The 19,314-nt window shown below is 41.7% G+C and overlaps 1 protein-coding gene across 1 annotated transcript in view; it reads left to right on the top strand.

The window, feature by feature from the left end:
- LOC117261641 (copine-8-like) overlaps positions 1 to 19,314 on the top strand; it is a 104,674-nt gene that overhangs the window by 11,940 nt on the left and 73,420 nt on the right. The window contains exons 2-3 of the mRNA XM_033634036.2: positions 8,809 to 8,849; positions 16,237 to 16,283. Coding sequence (XP_033489927.1) covers positions 8,809 to 8,849; positions 16,237 to 16,283 — 88 coding nt within the window. The remainder of the gene's footprint in view (positions 1 to 8,808; positions 8,850 to 16,236; positions 16,284 to 19,314) is intronic.

The raw sequence follows: 19,314 nt of genomic DNA on the forward strand, positions 1-19,314 counted from the left end.
CTGACAGGGATGAAGGAATCAGTGATGATGTACAACATGAGTTAATGGTTGTACTGTGAGAGTTTTGCTCAGTCATTGACAGTCATTATTCTGCAGTAATCCTTAAAATTACATGGACTGCTGATGCTTTGACTTTCTCTCAGTGACGTGGGATTCCTTCAGGTTATTATTGGATGCACATCTCTTTCCCCTCAGCACATACACACACACACACACACACACACACACACACTGAGCATCAGAGAAAATCATTGAGAGTTAAGAGAGTGTCTCAGGTGCTTCAAAGGTGGATTGATCAGGACAGCTCAGTTTTCCTCAGACTCAATTGACCTTATTGATGTGATGTTATCCTCCCAGCAGGACCAGCCTGTGTTGTTCATTACTGCGTGGAAACTCTTTATGAGATGGTTTAGAGCTCTGTAGACAATCGCTGCTGCACCAACAGTAAACAAACCTGCGCATGAGCTGCAGGGCTAAATGTCAAACTCGTGGACTGAGGTTACACAATGAGAGTGACCGCCCACCCTGCAGTCTGTAGCTCTCTGGCTTTAAGAAGACGAGGAGGTTTTCTTGCTGAGAACGTTTCCTTGCTTCTTGTGCTCCTGTGGAGTCTGGTGAGCGGAGGCTGCCAGGGTTAATGCTTCCAACCCCACCGGGGACGCCCAGACTAAAAGTGCACACACTCACATCCATCTCTTAGCATGTGTTAAGGTCGCTGGAGGAAGCTGAACAGTTGGAAATTGTTGTGTTAATGGAAGTTTCACTAGTTTGATGTGTGCTCATTTCCCGACAGCTATATGATCAAATTAAGTATGAAAATAAAATTGGGGGACAACCACAGGGCTGCAGGAGCATTTAAAACTAAAAACAAAAGCTTAATTGTTCTGTTTGGTATCAGTTTGGGAATCCCTGCTGTGTGTTATTTGGTGGGTGTTCTCCATTATCTTAGTTAAGAGTTCTTAAAATGTTTAATTGAGTTACTCTTTGCACATTCAGCAGAACTGAAACACCATTAACATTAAAGTGATGATAAATGTAAGTCCAGGATAGCTCTGTTTTGGTCTCAGCCAACTGCTGAAGGAAATATCTGGTTGTTTAGCTGCTAATGCTTCACAATGTTCAACAGCTGCTTTCTAAAACCTTTGTCTGTCTGCTGACTGGTAGTGAACAGCTGCCTGCTGCTGGTGGAGATGATGCTTTGAGAGCGGTGAGCGCGAAACAAAGCATTATAGTTATGAGCTGTACAACCAAAACATTAAGCTGAAAGATGCTAAAATGCCTGGAAGAGCTGAGGGGAAACTTTATTTCAGGGATCATTCTCTTTGTGATTAATTTCTCATTACACATAGTCATTTGAAACACTGTTAGTATAGGAAAATTGATGAGTGTATCTTTAGGCCCTGATCACACAGAAAGCATTTTGCAGGTTGCAAAACACAAGGCGCACTGCACTGCTTTTTGTTGGGGCACTTGTCTGCTCTGATTTGTTTTCTCAACTCGAGGAGTTCAGAGTGCTCCGGCAAAAAATGCCAGGCACCTAGAGCGCAGAAACACGAGGCCTGTAGCAATGCAAAAACAGCGAGCAAAAAGCTTCGTTCTCATGAAAAACTATTGCAACAGCAGCCCCGACTGCTATAACACTTTCTGTGTGATCGATGCTTTAAAGGAACATACTTGTTTTAGATGTGTTAGTTGAGTATATGAAGGCTGATGGCTGAATTAAGTGTGTGAAGTTGGAAGCACAGAGAGACAGAGAGTGGACCTTTGATATTTTTTATTACATGCATTTTAATATTGTTTGAATGGAAGCCAGAGGCTGCCTGTGGTAGCTCTCCTACTGTAATCGCTGTGTATCAGGATATTCTGGGTAAACTTTTAAATCAATAACTTTTTGTTATATTTGCATCAGTACAATGAAGCACCTTGATTTACCAGGACTTTGTTGGATTAGCCCAAAATAAACATTTCTATCACATTGTGAAGGGGCTTAACTTTGAGTTCATTATCTTCACATGGAAAAGAGCTTCTCCTCCAAAATATAAAGGTGGTACAGAACTGCATCAAGCATGAGAACTTTTCATAGTAAGGGGTCTCTTAAAACTTTAAATACAATATGGAAAATGGATCGTAGAACCTGTTTGACATTTAAGCCTCATTCCCACCAAACCCTTTCAGTACAGTACCTTTGGAACCAACAGTGACCCTTCAGACATGGTACCTAGACCCTTGGTCTGTTCAGACAGTCCTCTTAAATGTGGGCGGGGTTGTTGTCACTCACTGCTCTGTCCAGCACTCGCTGTATTTCCTCATCACCGGTGACACAGGACCCCAGGAAGACTGGAGGCATATTCGTGTGCTTCTAATGGGGATCCTTAAATAAACTAAACTAAACACAGATGGAAATCTGCACCTGGTTTATCGTCCACAGAACGAGGCTGCACGCAGACATTAATCTATATTTTAAAGTCATTACTAAAAGAGTCTGTCATATAAAAACTAAAGTGATGGTCAAAGTTGTCACATTGAAATTTAAGGTGTGCTGATGGATTCCATCATCAACTCATGCATTGAGTAACATTATGTCGTGTTCACAACAAACATGATGCGAATATTTGCATCGCATCACTCGCATGAGTTTGAATGCTAGAGTATTTTGCGTTGACTAACTACATATGCACAAATAGCTAGTGTCATACATGGCGTCATACATACACGAACTTCTGCTAGTACGTCCTCAGCATCATATGTTGCTGGAGGATCTCAATGCTGATTGGCTACTGTGGCATGAATTGGTTGCTTAAGTTCAGTTTTTTTTTAACTCTTGCGAATAAGCGTATGTTGCGAAATCGCGCTACTCGCTTCATTCGTGCCGCTTAGTTTGTGTCATTCAGGTCGTGTTCGTTGCATCTAATCACGTCTTTACATTGACTTCACATGTTATTCACTTGTGCAAATTGTTTTATTTGCGCGCAGTATGAACACAACATTACAAATGAATAAAGTTACTTTTTCTCAGTCTACAGCTGCTGTGAGAGGCAGCGAAACATCCTTTCATTTTATAGTTCTAGTTTACTCATTTATGAACAGAGGTTACATAAAAGCAGAGTGACCATCCTCTACTGACCAATCAGACTGCAGGGTTTCTAGCTCCACCTTTTAGTACCAGATCTGTGTGCTAGGTACCCCAACAGAGGGGGGGCCAAACATGGGGACGATAAGGAACGCTTCTGTTGGTACCATCCACAACTTTTCGCTGTGGGAACAGAAACAATACATACAGAACTGAACCGAACTCGACTGCTTGATGGAAACAGGGCTTTAGAGGTGTGTGACAAAGGCAGATGGTGCTGTATATATGCACACAGTCTTTCCTTTGAATGCATCACCTTTTCTTTTTCTTGTATTTTCTGGAAATTAGAGCAGCACTCCATTAAAAACGTATGATAAGTGATTTCCCAGAGCCCACACTCACACTCCTGTTGGGATGAAATCCTTTTTGATCCTCTATTTATGTCTGGTTGCAGCAATCTTCCTTTTTTTTCCAAGCACACATCTTAGAAAATTTCATCTCAATTGCTCTCGCAGATGGAAGCTCCCTCCTCCCCCGTCCCTCCTCTTCCTCCTCACATACAGGTATTTAAAGCTCCAGCTGCCATGTTTAGGTGGCTGTGATATAACTGGTGGGATTTCAAATGTAATTCTGGTGTCGAGGAGGGACCGCTCTCGTAAATGTTTGATGAACGACGAGGCACTCTGCTCGGACTGCCCAGACGTTTCCAGGGCTGCCCGCGGTGGAAAGGGCTTTTTAAAGAGTCGCCCATCTCTATCAGGGCCAGGTGGGAGCCCACGGGTGCACACGATTCAGAGGGAGGTTACCATATCCATACAAGTGTGTGCACTTCTGCCAGCGCTCGCACACATACAGATGTGTCCTGTCTTTCATCTTATTTCCTTCACTGGCTCCCTGCCTCCACTCGTGTTCCTCTGAGAGTACTGTATTACTTTTTATTGGACATTTATCCCATTTGGCAGGTGAAGTCGCCCACTTCTCACTCCTGCACAACCTCTCAGACTCTCCGCCAGTCGTAAACACAGCCCTGATATGACTGGGCCCGATTCCATCGCTTATTATCATTTATTTAAGATCTCAGAGGCGGGGGAAGGCCGGTGGGTGGCCCTGACAGCGAGGCAGCAGAGCGTGGCGTTTTACCATCTGGGCCACACTGGGCTCAGCACAACACGAGTGCCTGATCTAGATACATCACTAGCCATCAACGGCTTCAAGACACTCGCTGCTTGTCATACAGGACAGGACGGGCGACAGAACGCTCGCCCCGCAGCTAGCATGATAGCAGGAGCCTCTGTCTCCCCCCTCTCCTCCTTCGTCTCTCTCTGTCTCTTGTCAACAGAGCACAATATGGACGAAGTCACGCTGCTGCGATTACTGCAGCTTAAAGAGATACCTAAAATCTCCCTTTAAGAATCACAATCACTCTGTGGGCTGGAAATTGGCTGTAAAAAGTTTGTTGTGACTTGAATGTCACAGAGCATGATGGCTGAGGGCAGCTTTAATTCACGTCAGTCACAGGAGTTCAAAAGTGACAGTGAAAGAAAGGCATCAAATGTCCATAAAGACCTGTCAGACCTCTCCTGCAGCATAAATCATTTCTCTGCTCTCTGTCTGTTTGCACAGTCTAATCCAAACACTCCAAATTTGTCACTTCTGTCATCATGCACGACCCCATTAAGCTAAGTTGATGTCTGTGTGAGTTTGTGCACATGACAGCCTGATCCTTTGAAAAATAATATTTTAACCCATTTCAGTCTTCCTCAAGCTGGGAGAGGACCGTCCTTATTAGGCTTGGATGATATGACAAGATCATCTCTCAACATGATATTGGTCGGCCATGATATGATCCTCAGGTGTCCACGATAACAGAAAGATAGAGCTGTGCCATATCACCTCCTTCATTATAATATTGGTATCATTTTTACTGTGATGTGAAAAATTTATATCATGATATTGGCAATATTTTGACTTGTTGACATATTGACGGTGGTTCCCAAAAGAGGAGGAGCTTCAGTAGTGTGTAATAAAGTGTGGCGTCCGCTCAGAGGGAACTCATTCAGCAGCTCCTCTGGCAGCAGCACAGTGATTCTGTCTCCTAACAGCCTGTCACAGGTTACAGCCTGATGATCAGAGATGATTTATATATTGAGATCCCAGGGGACATTTGTTTAAATGTGTAATTAGTGTTAGATTTGATTTAGTTGAACTATTAATATTGTGACAGAATCTGAATCTCACTCTGAGAAGAAATGAGAGATCATTTTTCTTTAGTTTTTACTGAACATTAAAAGCAAACTGTAAAAATACATCACTGATTTTGTTGCCATTCAATCTTCATAAATTAATGATAAAATAAACTTTTTTGGACAAATTTGTCATACCGTCAAGAATATCTTTATTGTGACATTATTTTAGGACCCTACCACCCACCCCCATAGAAAGATATTCAATTATGCAACGCCTGTTATGAATTTTGTGTTGTATTCAGTCTCTTTTTCTTGCTTTCTATATGCTTAGCACCATTGTTGTTGTGTATCCAAAAAAAGTAACACCATGTTAGCATACGTCTGATGCTGTGTGTAATTACCCAGTAGTCCTAACTCCAGCAGGAAAGATGTTCGTTCTCATTAGCAAAAATATTCAGAATGTGCCTATTTGGTGATTCTTTGGTTGTACACCAAATGAGAAAGACAGCCAGAAGACAAAGACGAAGCAGTAAACAAGTCATGACTTCAGATGGAAGCATCGCAAATCTCCGCCTCAATCTTTAAACTCACCGTCCAATAAAACAGTCACCAGCTCTGGTTTGGTTAAAATACAGCCTTAACTCACAGAGTTAGATGTGAAAATAAACCCTGCAGTCTCTCTGCTTTCACAGTTCAGCTGTTTATAGTTGGTCCTGTGACGTTGACGTGTGTTTTTGACGGTACCATTGGGATTTCTAAACACTAGACTTGCACCGATTAAAATTTTTTGGGCTGATTTGCAGTGTTTGGATGGCCGATCCTGAGTTCATTTTTTTCAAACCGCTTTACAGCATACAAGATATTGCAATATTTTCTATCTTTGTTTTATTAGAACATTTTAGCCATGATACAACCAGCTTTTCAATAATCAAAAACACTAATGGTCGGTGATAAGTAGTGTTTAACTTTTGATTGAACACTAAATTAAAACCCTTGGCGCATACTGCAGCACAATCAAACAGGTGCGCAACTCAGAGCATCAGAAGTGTCTCTGACACCAGACTCAGAGTGGACCGGTGGAACTGGAAAATGCATATTTTACATCAATAAAATCTATTTTATCATTATTTTGAGTCACATTGTTGAAAGAATTTAGTCGTCTGTGTTCAAGCAGGATAATAGCAGGTCTCCATTGTGCGTCGGGCTTTCTATTTCCTTGTCGGAGATTTTTTCTTTTTTTAATTACTACTTACGTTTTTCAAGTGATTTCCCAAATTTGTTGTTGAGTTGTGATATGCCAATTGCTTTTGGCAAATCTGGCACTCTGCTTTCTGGGGGTTGTCGGGGCATATTTTAAAGTGCAACCACACATCTGATGACCTCTTGGACATGTCTGCCAGCTATCGGACTGGTGGGGGTTAGTATTGCGTTTAAGGCCTCCCCCAAAAAAACGGGAAAAAAGCGCCGAAGCTTCAAATTTTATTTTTTCACAATCGAATCCCGTGCCATCGAACGAAGCTTCGAAGCTTTGAATTTTTTGGGTCAGGCCTAATAAAAACAGATAAATGAAATAATAATTCTTGGTGTATAGCATTTGTGGGTAATTTCTTGAATAGACAAAAAAGTAAAAATATCTCCTGTGGAAAATTCACACAGGTCTTCAGGACGTGCCCGACATTAAGCGCGCAGACACGTGCATCTTCAACACGCACCTCGCCTTCTCTCTTTTGATGTGTGTGCATGAATGATTAAGGTGAGAAGCCACCCATGTTTCACTTCCTCACATCGTCCAAGCCGTGAGTTACACATGTGCGTGTGTGTGCGTGCTGCTGATGTTACACAATGTCTGTCATGTGACACGTGAAAACCAGCCCGATTCTGAGCACTGCCGATGAATCGGTGCAAGTCGACTAAATTCCCTGGTATACCATGATACCAAGAATCAGAACGTGGTCATATGAATCATTCTTGTATCAGTCATTTGTAATAAATAGTCATTTTGGAAGATAATGACAGATGTTTAATTCACTTGTTTAGCTTGGAGGTCTTCTTGTTAAACTGCAAACTGAACGACACTCCATTTTATCCTGATGGGAGCTGCTCCAAAACAATTGTCCATCAAGACTTTCATACAAGTGTAGAGTGCAGTCGTACTCTGTCTGCAAGTTAATTTGGTTTTCTCAAGGTTTTATTTTGCATATATCTTTACACTTTGCTTTATAATAATCATCTGACATCAGCAGGGAGCAATGAAAGTCCCCATAAAATGAAGAATGTCTTTTTTATTGAAGACTCTGTTAGTCAGGACAGCTTCCAGAACAAATGTGCTGATGAAAATTCATAAGCCGTTTGAATGGTAGTGTAGCAGCCAGGATTTTGAGAGAAAGAAAAATAGAACAGGGACTACAAAGGAGGACATATCTGGTTTAGTTACATCAGGCACAAGTATTTTTATTCCTAAATTCTCCTTTAGAAGTGGTGCTTTACTTAAAAGCCACTGTGCAGCAGTTTTGACAGTGTAAACGTTTTGAATTTAAGTCTTAATGAAATCCAATTTAACAGCTGCGGCCAGTTACTGTTATGGTTTTGTTGCATTCCTGTGCCCACTGAATCGGCCTTCTGATTTAAAATATGATTCAATTGAGTGTAGTTAGTTGTACACGTTAAGCCTGTATTACCTTTGTGATGTGGTGTAAAATACTTTGAGCAGCTTCACAACAGTAGATTTTGAGGTAATGTGTCCCACTGGACTTCCTGCTGACGGCCGTTGCACTCATATTATTTTCTGGGTTAGCTCTATGAAAGCTTTATGGAGCTTTAATGTAGGACTTGGCAGCAGTACAAGCTGAGTGGGTGAGTGAAGGGTTCACTTCGGCCCCTTTGGGTGTTGTCCGCCCCGTCTCTGTCCTCCTGGCTACCTCCTCCTGAGACCTGGACATTGTAAGCAAATGACACAGAGTTTAAAACACGAAGGCCCACCACTGACGTAACACAGCTGGGTTTCCCTTCGCCGAGCCCGAGCTGCTCCTCCGTTTCTTTCTTGTTGGGTCCCAGGCAGCTGCGACTTGTCATCTTGTGTGCATTTTTAATTCCTTCAGAGCTGTTTAACCGTGGAGTACCTTGGCGGTGCCGAACATCTGCTCTGTGAAGGGACTCTTCAGTGTATTTATCCCTCCCCGTGCAAAGAGCAAGGACTGGAGTGTCATCTAAATTTGATGGCAGCCTGCACTGTTGTTGCTCGCACCCAGGGAGAGCAGAAAAGTGAAAAATAGGTCCTTTCCTCGCTGTTTCTCTGTATGTTTGAAATATAAATGAACTCTGCTTTAAGCTCGATTTTATAGTCTGTTTAATGCTGCTGCCTGAATGGGAGGATGAAATGGCTTTTGTTAATCAAGTCAGAGGAGGATTATGGTTAAACATGTTGTCAGGGTCAGTGAGGGAGCTAATTAAGCGAGGTTTAGTGATGAGATGACTTCCTGTTTTCACGTCTTTGTTTGAGAGCTGTGCAATTATTTTTATGTCATCGTGTCTCTTTGTTTTCTTGTTTTCCAGAAACCTGCTGGACAGAGACACGTTCTCCAAGTCTGATCCAAGTAAGCCTTTTTGCTATCAAACACACACGCACACACACACAGACACACACACACACACACACACTGTAGCTCCCAGCAGGCCAAACACACAGCACACACCCAGTCACGTGCACATTAAATTCTGCAGACAAACAGAAATATCCACAGACAAACATCCACCACATGCAGGCAGATTTAAACTGTACCAGCACAGGCATACATGCACTACACATGGACACACACACACAGACACAAACCCACACACTCTGCCTCGCCTGTGTGAATCAGTAGGCATTTGCATATGTCAGGGGTCGTATTCGTCACTGTTCTCCCTCCCAACGTGAGTGAGGGGAACCAGATCATCCTCACACACAAACCAGCCACTTCCCTCCTACGGATTAAAGGACACACACACACATACACACACACACACTCCTCACTCCCTTGACAGCAGGGGTTCAATTTGCCAACTGGTCCAGAGGTTCTTAAAGGCCCAGTCTGCAGTACAACAGTAATTTGCCTTGATAGAGAAAGGTAAAGTGCAGGATGGAAAAAGTTTTAAACGTGCAAACTGAGTTCTCATTTTTAGAGAATGGTTTTGTCTCTACCGAACATGTAAACACCAGAGCTGGCTATCAATCCTTAATTTGTTTTTTAAACTGACTCGTGTGACACAGCGCATGGAAAACTGTTAAATACCAAAAGCTGGCATTTAATGTCATGAGCAGAACGCCGAACGTGTCACACAGCTGATCAGCCACAGGGTCCACCGTCACCGCCACGTGAGGTCATGAAACAGTCATCAAACATTAAGCTTTGATTGTTGATGCTGTCAGGTGGAACAGTGAGGTCGGTCCTCAGCACCTCCGTCCTGATCACCTGTGCATGTTGTGGAAGACGGCAGGCTACAATTGGTCGATGATTGGTTGATTGATTGATTGACTATCACCACCTTTTACTACTTATACCTACTTAGTTTTACTTTACACAAAACTCAGACCAATCAAACTGTAAAACTAGGCCTTGCTGATCAAATATAGATCTAGGTTGTTTTTTTTTACTGTACTGCCTATCACTCACCTACAGTGGTTTCAGAAACATATTTCAGTGCCCTTATTAGCTGTAAATGCAAGAGTTTGTGAACAGGAAGTGGGTGCCATATGCTTTCCTGCACAGGGAGAATGGAGGCAGAAAAACTGAGATCAAATGATCAAATCTAAACCAAGATTCTTTTACTGCGCAGTTTGTTTCTCTCACAACATGTCTCAACTGCTGTTAAACTGTAATACCAGGTCGTTTCTTGTCAGCTGGCCGCCATAGTTTCAAATGAACGTGTTTGCATTAACTCACCCACCAGTGGGTGCATTTATTGGTCCAGTGCGGCGCTGTGCATTCTGGTAGTCGTAGGTTTTCTATCTCCGGGGTAAAGCGTTCTTTTTCTCGGTCTTCTCTGGTTCTGTTGCATCCATTTTAAAAGTATTTGTGTCTTTCTGTAGCAGAGACATCCTGGTGTTATTAAAAGAGCATCTCTCCAGCAGTGAAATACTTCTTAAATGACCAACTAATACGATACAGATTCTCAGAAGACTTTTATTATTACCTGAATATTTTGGTTCAAACATTTACCCACCAGTGTGGTGGATAGCCTTCTGAAATTTACTCACCAAAATGGAAAATTTGGGGCTTGCTGGGTGTCAGCTTCAGACCCTGGTTTCAATCCTCAAGTTAATAAAAACTTCAAAAAAGTAGTGCTCGGTTATCTGAGCAAAAACTATCTTGTCAGGATGATTGTTAAAATTGAACCTCAGCCTGACTGAATGCTGAGAGCAGAACCTCTTATACTCCCGTACACATGCACACGTGCACTCGTGCACACACAAGCTTGAAGACTGTAAAGTAGTTCCTTGCTGTTTTCATCTATCGTGCCGGCTTTGTTTTCTGTAACGGACTGTGACAGTCCTCCTGTCTGTTAAAAGCCCTCTAAAAATAAAAAAACATGACAGGAAGAGAATTCTCTGAGTTATGATGAAATGATAAATTACCCTGTATTCATCTGGGGTTTGGTTACCAGGCATTTTTTAAGCATCACCTTGCTTCAGTCCCAAAATATCCCGCTCTTTGCCACCTGGGTGCTACACAGCGAACCCAAAGGTGTTTTAAGTGTTGGCCGGTGTGCATGAACCCATAACTGATGAGCTTCCAGAATCGCGGATTGGACCTTTAAGTGTCAGACGGTGGGAGAGGAGGATGAGCATCCCCGCCCGCACCAACATTTATGCAAGGAGGCACTTGTGCTGCGTCCATGTCTCTGCTCTGCTGACAGCACTGGCCCCAGTCACACAGCATTAGACCGCCTCAGCAGAGCCACACGCACACACACACACACACACACACACACACACACATCCAGGGCCTCAGGCAGGCTCACGCACCATATTCATATTAGCTTATAAAGCTAGACAACAATCCTGTGTTTTGTTTGTTTGTTTGTTTGTTTGTGTGTGTGTGGGTGTGTGTGTGCAGTAACGTGGACGTGCTTTGATCAGTGGGCTTCAGCAGATTGGAAAAGGGCGTTTAGCAGACGGGAGTGTTATCAAAGTACACACCGTCAGTATCTCCTGCATTCAAAACAGAGATAGTGTTGGCCGTGTTATTGTCAGGGTTTTACCTCATTATCAGCCCGTGAATAAAGAGTTGAAAGTACGGCTGTACGAATGGCGAGGATGCATCGCTATTTACAGGCGTGTGATTGATGTATTGCTATCCCCGTCCACACAATAACGCGGAGACCATGTGTCATCTGATGCTTCATTGCAAGATTAAAGGATGACTGTATATTGAAGCAGCTGAGCCCAGACCCGCTGCACGCCACCCACAATGCAACATATACAACATCCAGACTGACAGCATGGCCGCCGTCGCACCAGACGCAGGGTAATTAGGACACTTGTTTTTCTGTGTTTGCGCTCAAAAACAGTGTGACATTTTCAACACGGCCGCGAGTCGCACAAACAAAATGTTGGTAATAATATAGCGTATCTGAGCGCGGCAGGAGCTTCGCTCTGAAAGATGGAAATGTCAGTTTTCAGAGGAGAAAAACTGGGATTCATCAGATAGGATGATTTTCACACACAGTCACAACTGTTAATGAAGCCATGATTAAATCAGTCATGTTACTTCATCAGTTGGTGGTAGCTCATACATTAAGTCAGGCATAAATTTACAATTAATGCTGTAATTAATGATAATGCAAGTCGCCTCAGCTGAGGGTGTTGCCTTCATAATCAGATGACACAAGTTGCACTCAAGTTCTTTTTTTAGAGCGTCTGATTGCATCAGGTGTTTTTTTTGTCCCTAAGACCCTGATATAGAGTTTTTATGCAACAAATAAATAGTGTTTTCTTCCCTTTGAGCTTCAGTAGTTGTGTCTCCATCTCTTTCTTTATGAAAAATGAAGAAAATATAGAAAAAAGTTTTTACGCTTCGGGAGAGGTGGAAATATTGGTGTATTGATAAAGGGTAAAGAGTGGTACAAATTCAGCAAATAAATGATGATGTACAGTTATCTCATAGGCTGCTGCAGGGTCTCTGTGTTGATGCTGAAAGGCAAACATGTCAGAACTCCTCCAGGAGCACAGAGCTGTAATATTTCAATCAGAAGAGACAGGAGAGTGAAGTAAATATAATATTCCATACAGAATGTGAGTGAATAGATTAACAGATGATTTAACAGAAGTCTTTGGACATCAGAGGGAGATATTTTGTGATTGAGGACATCTGAGTGGCAGCAAAATAAATCCCTCCATGGAGTCCAGACAATGGTTGTGGCTGATGACTCTGAGGATGATGAGGCGGATGAGGCTGATGAATCTGTAAAGACTCTGCGGTGATGGGAAGGTGGAGGGTGCACACGACTGCGGCAAGAAAGAACCATATTTAAAATGAGGAGCAGTGAGATGATAGGCTGACAGAGAAGGTGTGTCACTGTGCTATTGGTTGATTGTTAATCAGCTGATGACTCTTCTGAGAGCCCCGGACAATGACAGCTCGAGATAAAGAGTGACCATGTGTGTGAGGAGCAAATGGCAGGGTGAGAAAGAAAACTTACAGCCTGAGCATGCAGAGTATTTTCTTCCTGACTGAACTTTGGCTAGAGCTTCATTAGTTGTCCAACATTCTCTCCATTATTACGCATCCATTATTGTCCTTTGTTTCAGGGTTTGACTTAATAATGTCATCTCTTCATGAATCTTTGGTCTGAGCTGGACTTTACAGATCAGTGTGTCTGTAACCACTGAGCTATAAAACCTGCCCAGCTCACCAGCCATGATGTGCATCCCCATGGATGCTCTTCCACCAACACAGACCATGTTAGTGGACACTTAGCACTCAACACGAGCCAACAGGCTCATGTGTTTGTATTTTTCCTTTTCTTTTCCTTTTTAGTGCTTTTGTGTGACCAGAGAGGACAAGGACACACAGAGGTTGTTGTTGTTGTTGTTGTTGTTGTTGTTGTTGTTGTAGCCTTTCAGAGTTGGCGATCGTTGTTGCTCAGGTGGAATGGGTTGGAAACGGGTCGCTCTGCCTTCCTCATGAGGCGTTTTTTTAAAGATAATTCCCAAAAGATGGAGCTCAGATTACAGCAGATTACAGCAGTAAATATCACCCATACCAAACAGAGCAGTGTGTGGTTTGTTAGTGTAGATATCAGAGAGAGGACAGACGATTATTAAACAGCTGAAGTGCAGATCGACGTCTTTACTCCATTTCTTTCGGATGTAGCAACTAGATTGGATTTCACCCACTCTTTCTAAAACAGGTTGTCTTCCTAACGTTGTGATTACTGAGTAGTTTCAAAACAGAGATGAACTAAATCAGGTTGCAAAATATTCAAGACCTAAATAAGGTTTAAATCTGCAGCACCATCCAGTCAGCTAATGCTATATAAAGTAAATGTAGCATCATGAACTGTAACACAGGATAAATCAGCAAAAAGAAAATTAGGTGTCAATCAGTATCTTATATTTTACTGATAAACTTTTGTAAATGAAGGTCTGACTTCATGTTTTGTTTTTACATGTGCCGGCCTGCCCGATATCAGCATTGTTGCCACATACTGATTTTCTATTTTCTGGGCTGGACTGTTCATTAGGAGTGGTGGTTAATGATATTGTGCGGACATTCAGAGCACCACACTTTCAAGCACAGAGCGTACTCTAGGCAAAGATGGAGCAGCAGAATGCAGAAACTGAAACTTAATCGTTCATTCATTCATTAAAAAATAGAGAGCTCCGTTTCCTCAAACAACAGCGGTGTCGTTTCAAATTACAGCAGATGAAACCAGCAGTGTTCCCATGGAAACCATGCACCCTGCGATCCAGAGCCAGATCTAAAAGTTTGCATTAACTTGCCTCTGCAGCAGCTGCTCCTCTAATCCAACAATCAGCTCTGATCAAGCTGACCAAAAACTGATCAACTGATCAATTCTCCGCCCCACAATTCAAACTCAACAAACTGCTGCTGAGGAAAAAAATACATTAAGAGTTCTGCCTACATTGCATCATGATCCACAACCTCCAGATTCAGAGAGGGGACATGGAGAGATGACAAAGGGATGCACGCACACGAAAAATATCCAAAGCATGTGTTCTGTTGATTTTTGGCAGTAAGATATTGTTCTTTTACAATGTTTAATGATGTTAAAGTCTCCACTATAGGGACTTGCTTTATACTTTAGCCACTGCTGGCTGCTAATTGGCTGAATTGTTTGGACGTGTACTCAGAAATGATCGCCAGTCTTTACCAAAGGTTTATATCATCATATGTTATTGTCTCACCAGTGTCCGTAATGTCCGTTTAACTTCTAATAAGTTTCATTACAAAGTTCAATAACAGACACATAAATCTCAATCTGAGCACAGATGAAAACTGTTTGCTTCCCTCAATAAGCCACACCTGTGCCTACTGGCATGAACTTAAATACACCATGGTCTGCCTCAGCCAGTGACAGAATTCAGACCTGTGGGAAATACTGAACCAATAAAAGATGTTAACGACACTGACTATCTGATATGTCTGATAATTGCTCACCAGAGGCCCAACAATACGATATTATCATGATACTGAAGTCACAATACAATATTATTGTCATTTCAAACATATTGCAATTTATTACCTTTTTTCACCTGCAGATTACATCAACAAAGGAAAACTTTGTCAACATCTCTTATATCTAATGAGATAACGTTTTCAGTCTGTTCACCTCACCTTGAATACAAAGATTTTATTATTCCAGTAGGCTACCAAAAATTTGTATTTGTAATAATTATGTCATGTAATAAAAATATCAATACTTGGAGTCAGATACAGTGAACTCAGCATCGAAACAGTATTACCACACAAAAATATTGCAATACTATGCTGCATCAATTTTCACCTACCACTACTAGTCGTTGATTTTGGTGCAGGACAGACTCCACATCTGGGTCTGACTGAGGCTCAAACACGTACGTTAGCCATCTTGATGCACGCTGGTCTTTCAATGGTCGACAAAGTACTAGTCTCACAGCTGCAGGCCTGTTTCCACACTTTGATTTAAAGCTGTGTCACAGTGGGAGAGAGCGAAACCTACGACAAGCTGCAGCGGTGGGTGGGGCGAGAGGCCAGATACAGAATTTTTGATTGAAAAAGAGTAGACACCTGCTTCCAGCGTGTTTTCAGAGTTTTCTTTTTACTTTTTATGTGGAATAAACCATATATATCCATATATAAAATATTAATGGAGTAAGTAGTATTTCTGCCTGCTTTAAAATGTGTCTGGAGGGGAACTTAAACTATGATTTAATCATGTTAACACACGTCCATCTTTAGCATTTCCACAGTTCCACTGACTTTTTCATGATGTAAACATTTTACCAGTTGAAACAGATTTCTGAGTGTGTGGTCCCGGGGGTTTCAGAGTTGTGAGTGGCTGCCATGTGACAGATGTGTGTGTGAATACAGTAAAGGCTGCTAGAATGCAAATTAAATGTCATTTTAGTGCCAGCTGATTGCCTCGCTGTGTTTTCACTGGTGGTCCGTAATCAAAAAACACTCCAAGACTTCCGCGGACGGAGACGCTCGAATGTCACTAAGGAGGACTTTCTCTTCCACCCACACACTCACTCACTCACCCCCATCCTCCCCCTCCCTCCCTCCCCAGCCCCTCTCTCAAATATCATCATGCTGCAAGGCAAATTTCTAGTGACATTTAATTAGGGAGTTTTCCTCTCATGTTGGGGTCCGGGGAAAGAACATGCTCTCAGCAGACTTCTCAGTGTTTTTTTTTTTTTTTGTCCACCGTTAAATACTCTTCAATCAGTCTAACCCTCTCTTGTTTCTCTCCTCTCCTCTGTTTCTAATTCAACAGTTTGTGTGCTGTACACTCAAGGAATAGCCAACAGGGAATGGAGAGAGGTGAGTACAGGGGTGGACGTGTGGGGGAATCATTTACAGTATAACCACTGAAAGCTTCCAAGGAGCTTAAATGGCAGCTGCCTTCAGAAAGTCATATCGGAGGGATACAGTAAGTTTTTGGGCGGGCGGCCTGTGAGCCAGCTGACAGTATCTGATCAGTGATAAGAACATGAAAAGTAATGCTGTTTTTGTTACCCTCAGAAATGCAGGGTTAAGTCTTTTGGATCAATGTATTGGTCTTAATTTATCACATTTAACCCAGTGTGCTGAGCCAATCACACGCAGGCGTCTCTTTTCAGAAGGTGTTTGATGACGTTGCTTTATCGTGTTTGTGTGACAGAAACAGATTGAGTGTGTGTAAACCAGGGGTCTTTTCAGGTCCTCTTAGTTCCCAGGAAGTGAGACTCAGGACTGGAGTTGTCTTAATTATATTTATGGTGTTGGTGTTCTTTCTCTGTGTTGGGGCTGATTGCATTTTGGAGCAGGTCTAATTATCCTCGGGTCTCTCTCAGATCAGCAGCCTGTTCCACTAAAGAGATTTTGTGAGCACTGCGTACATGCAAATTGCAAAAAGGGCAGCGTCATGTTTGACAAATAATTGATGCTTGCAAATTGCAGATTCATTTTTGGGTCCTACAGGGTCACAAGCGTTGTTTTAACGAGTGCCGAAATGAATGGGACTAAGTGTCCTCACTTTGTTAATTGCAGCTTACATGTTGTAAATAATGTGAAAAAAGCTCCAGGTCTGGTTTTTTGAAGAATCTGTGCAGCCTTAGGATAGTTTTCCTGTGACTCTCTAATAGATTGAGGACGCATGACGTCCCAATATCCTTCTGGCTACTGAGCCAGTATCAGTCAGTCTTTAACTCTAATTAAGTAACTAAATGATCACGTAAAGTGATTACTCATGTAATCATTTCATGTACACACAAACCATATATTAGCCCTGTAAAGCTGTAATGTTCATCTTAAGAAAACAAAATCGTTGGATGGATGAAAAATGGTGAATGAAAATCTGGTCGTTCTAAAAACTGTCCAATTTGTCCTGAGGGAGGCACTGACCACGTTATCAGTGGCATCACAGCGGCTTATCCTCTGTGCAGTATCAATTTTTGGACATTTAAACCCAGTTCAGACTAGGGTTGCAACGGTATGAGATTTTCATGGTAGAATAAGCTTTAAGAAAATATCGTGGTTTCATGGTATCACAGAATTGATCTTATTATCAGTCAGAATGAAAACAGAAGGATTATTGTTGGTTGAACAAACATTTTAATACTATAATTGAAACATTTGTTATGGAAGTTTGTGTAAAAAGTCTCCTCTTAGAAAATAAGTAAAATTAAAAAGAGATTCTCCGTCCAGTTGCTTTTTTTTCCAATATCGTAGAAAAGCACATGCTCACTTATGATAACCAACAACTTTGATATCATGGTATACCTTGAAACCGGTATATCCCTGCAACCCTAGTTCAGACCAAAGATTCACAATGAGATGAAACCATTTTAGAACGTTGAAAAGAAAAGTTTCAGCAGTGTGAACTGTCCTGTCTCAGCTGGACTCAAGCAGGCTGATGATGTCACTTGCAACTCTTGTGGCTTGTCAATTAGGGCTGACTTCCTGAATCGATTTGATTTTGACTCACAAGGTCCCGATCAAAACCGATTTCCACTTCGATTTGATATCGATCTGATTTGGGATATTTCAGTCACAATACTGATTTTTGCTACAACGTGAAAGAGAATTTCAGAGAACTAATAATGTAAATTATACAAGGAAGTCTTTTTCAAAAAGAATAAATTCAGAACAGGATCAAAACTGAATATTTAATTTACTATTTATTTCTAGAGCAGCAACAGTAATATTAAAAAAAGCAAAGTGACAATATTAACTCACTAAATACTAAATATCTCACTGGGAACAAATCTGATATGTCAGTTAAATAAATCATTTTCCTGAAATCACAGTACTGAGTGAATTTTATGAAGAATAAAGAACAGAGACATCAGTCAGTCTCAGTCCTCTGTCCTCTCTGCTGCTGACAAGAATCACTGCCTGCAGGTAAAGTTATGGCTCATAAACATGAAGATATTAGGCAAACTAGGCTGAGCCGTAATGTTGTGTTCACACTGGGAGCAAATAAAACAATTCACAGGAGTGAATTACATTTAAATTCAATGTAAAGATGCAAGTAGATGTGAATTCTTGCAGAGCGGCACGATGGACACAATGGATGTGAAATTGATTAAACTGATTCGTGCCGTGATAGCCAATCAGCAATGAGATCCTCTGTGGACGTATGACGCTGAGGACATAACACAGTAAGTTCACTCAGTGATAAAGCGATTTCATGCACGTATGATGTGAGTTATTTGCTTGATGAAGAGAGTCAGCACAAAATATCCTAGCCTTCAATCTTAAAAATTCACATTTGGTTTACGTGAACACGACATGAGACATAAACAGTTGTTGTTTCAGCTTGTTAGGAACAATTTGCTTTTAGCTGTAAAGCCTCTGTGCCACTGTGGACTGTGGACAGAGCAGACTGAAATATATCACTATAAAGTCATTGTTTACACACAACATGTGTCCTGTCTGTTGACCCGTATTTTCTCTGAAATCCAAAATATTTCCACACTGCTGATTTACTCCCGAGTAAACAACGTTATCCTCGTCATCTGTCTCTCGGCTGCTCGCCCTTATCTGCCTGCTGCTGTTTGACAGTGACACAGGATTTTAAAATAAAGGCGTGACCTAAAGATGATGATATAGATAGATGTTTTCACTTTGCATCAATAATACTGGTTCATTGATCATTGAATTGATATATTGATCCACATCGATGGATCATTACACCCTAACAAGTAGCTACAAGTTTCAGCTGGTTTCGTGGTGAATCATCAGCGCTTTGAAAGAGGAATGATATTAGACATGAAGCATTTGAGATGCAGCATGTTGGCACGTTGTTAGGCTTTGTTTTTTTAACAACAGTGTAATTTTTAATGTCCGATATACAGGACTGTTATTTCTT

Source organism: Epinephelus lanceolatus, chromosome 5 (genome assembly GCF_041903045.1).
Source record: "Epinephelus lanceolatus isolate andai-2023 chromosome 5, ASM4190304v1, whole genome shotgun sequence".
Classification (NCBI taxonomy): Eukaryota; Metazoa; Chordata; class Actinopteri; order Perciformes; family Serranidae; genus Epinephelus; species Epinephelus lanceolatus.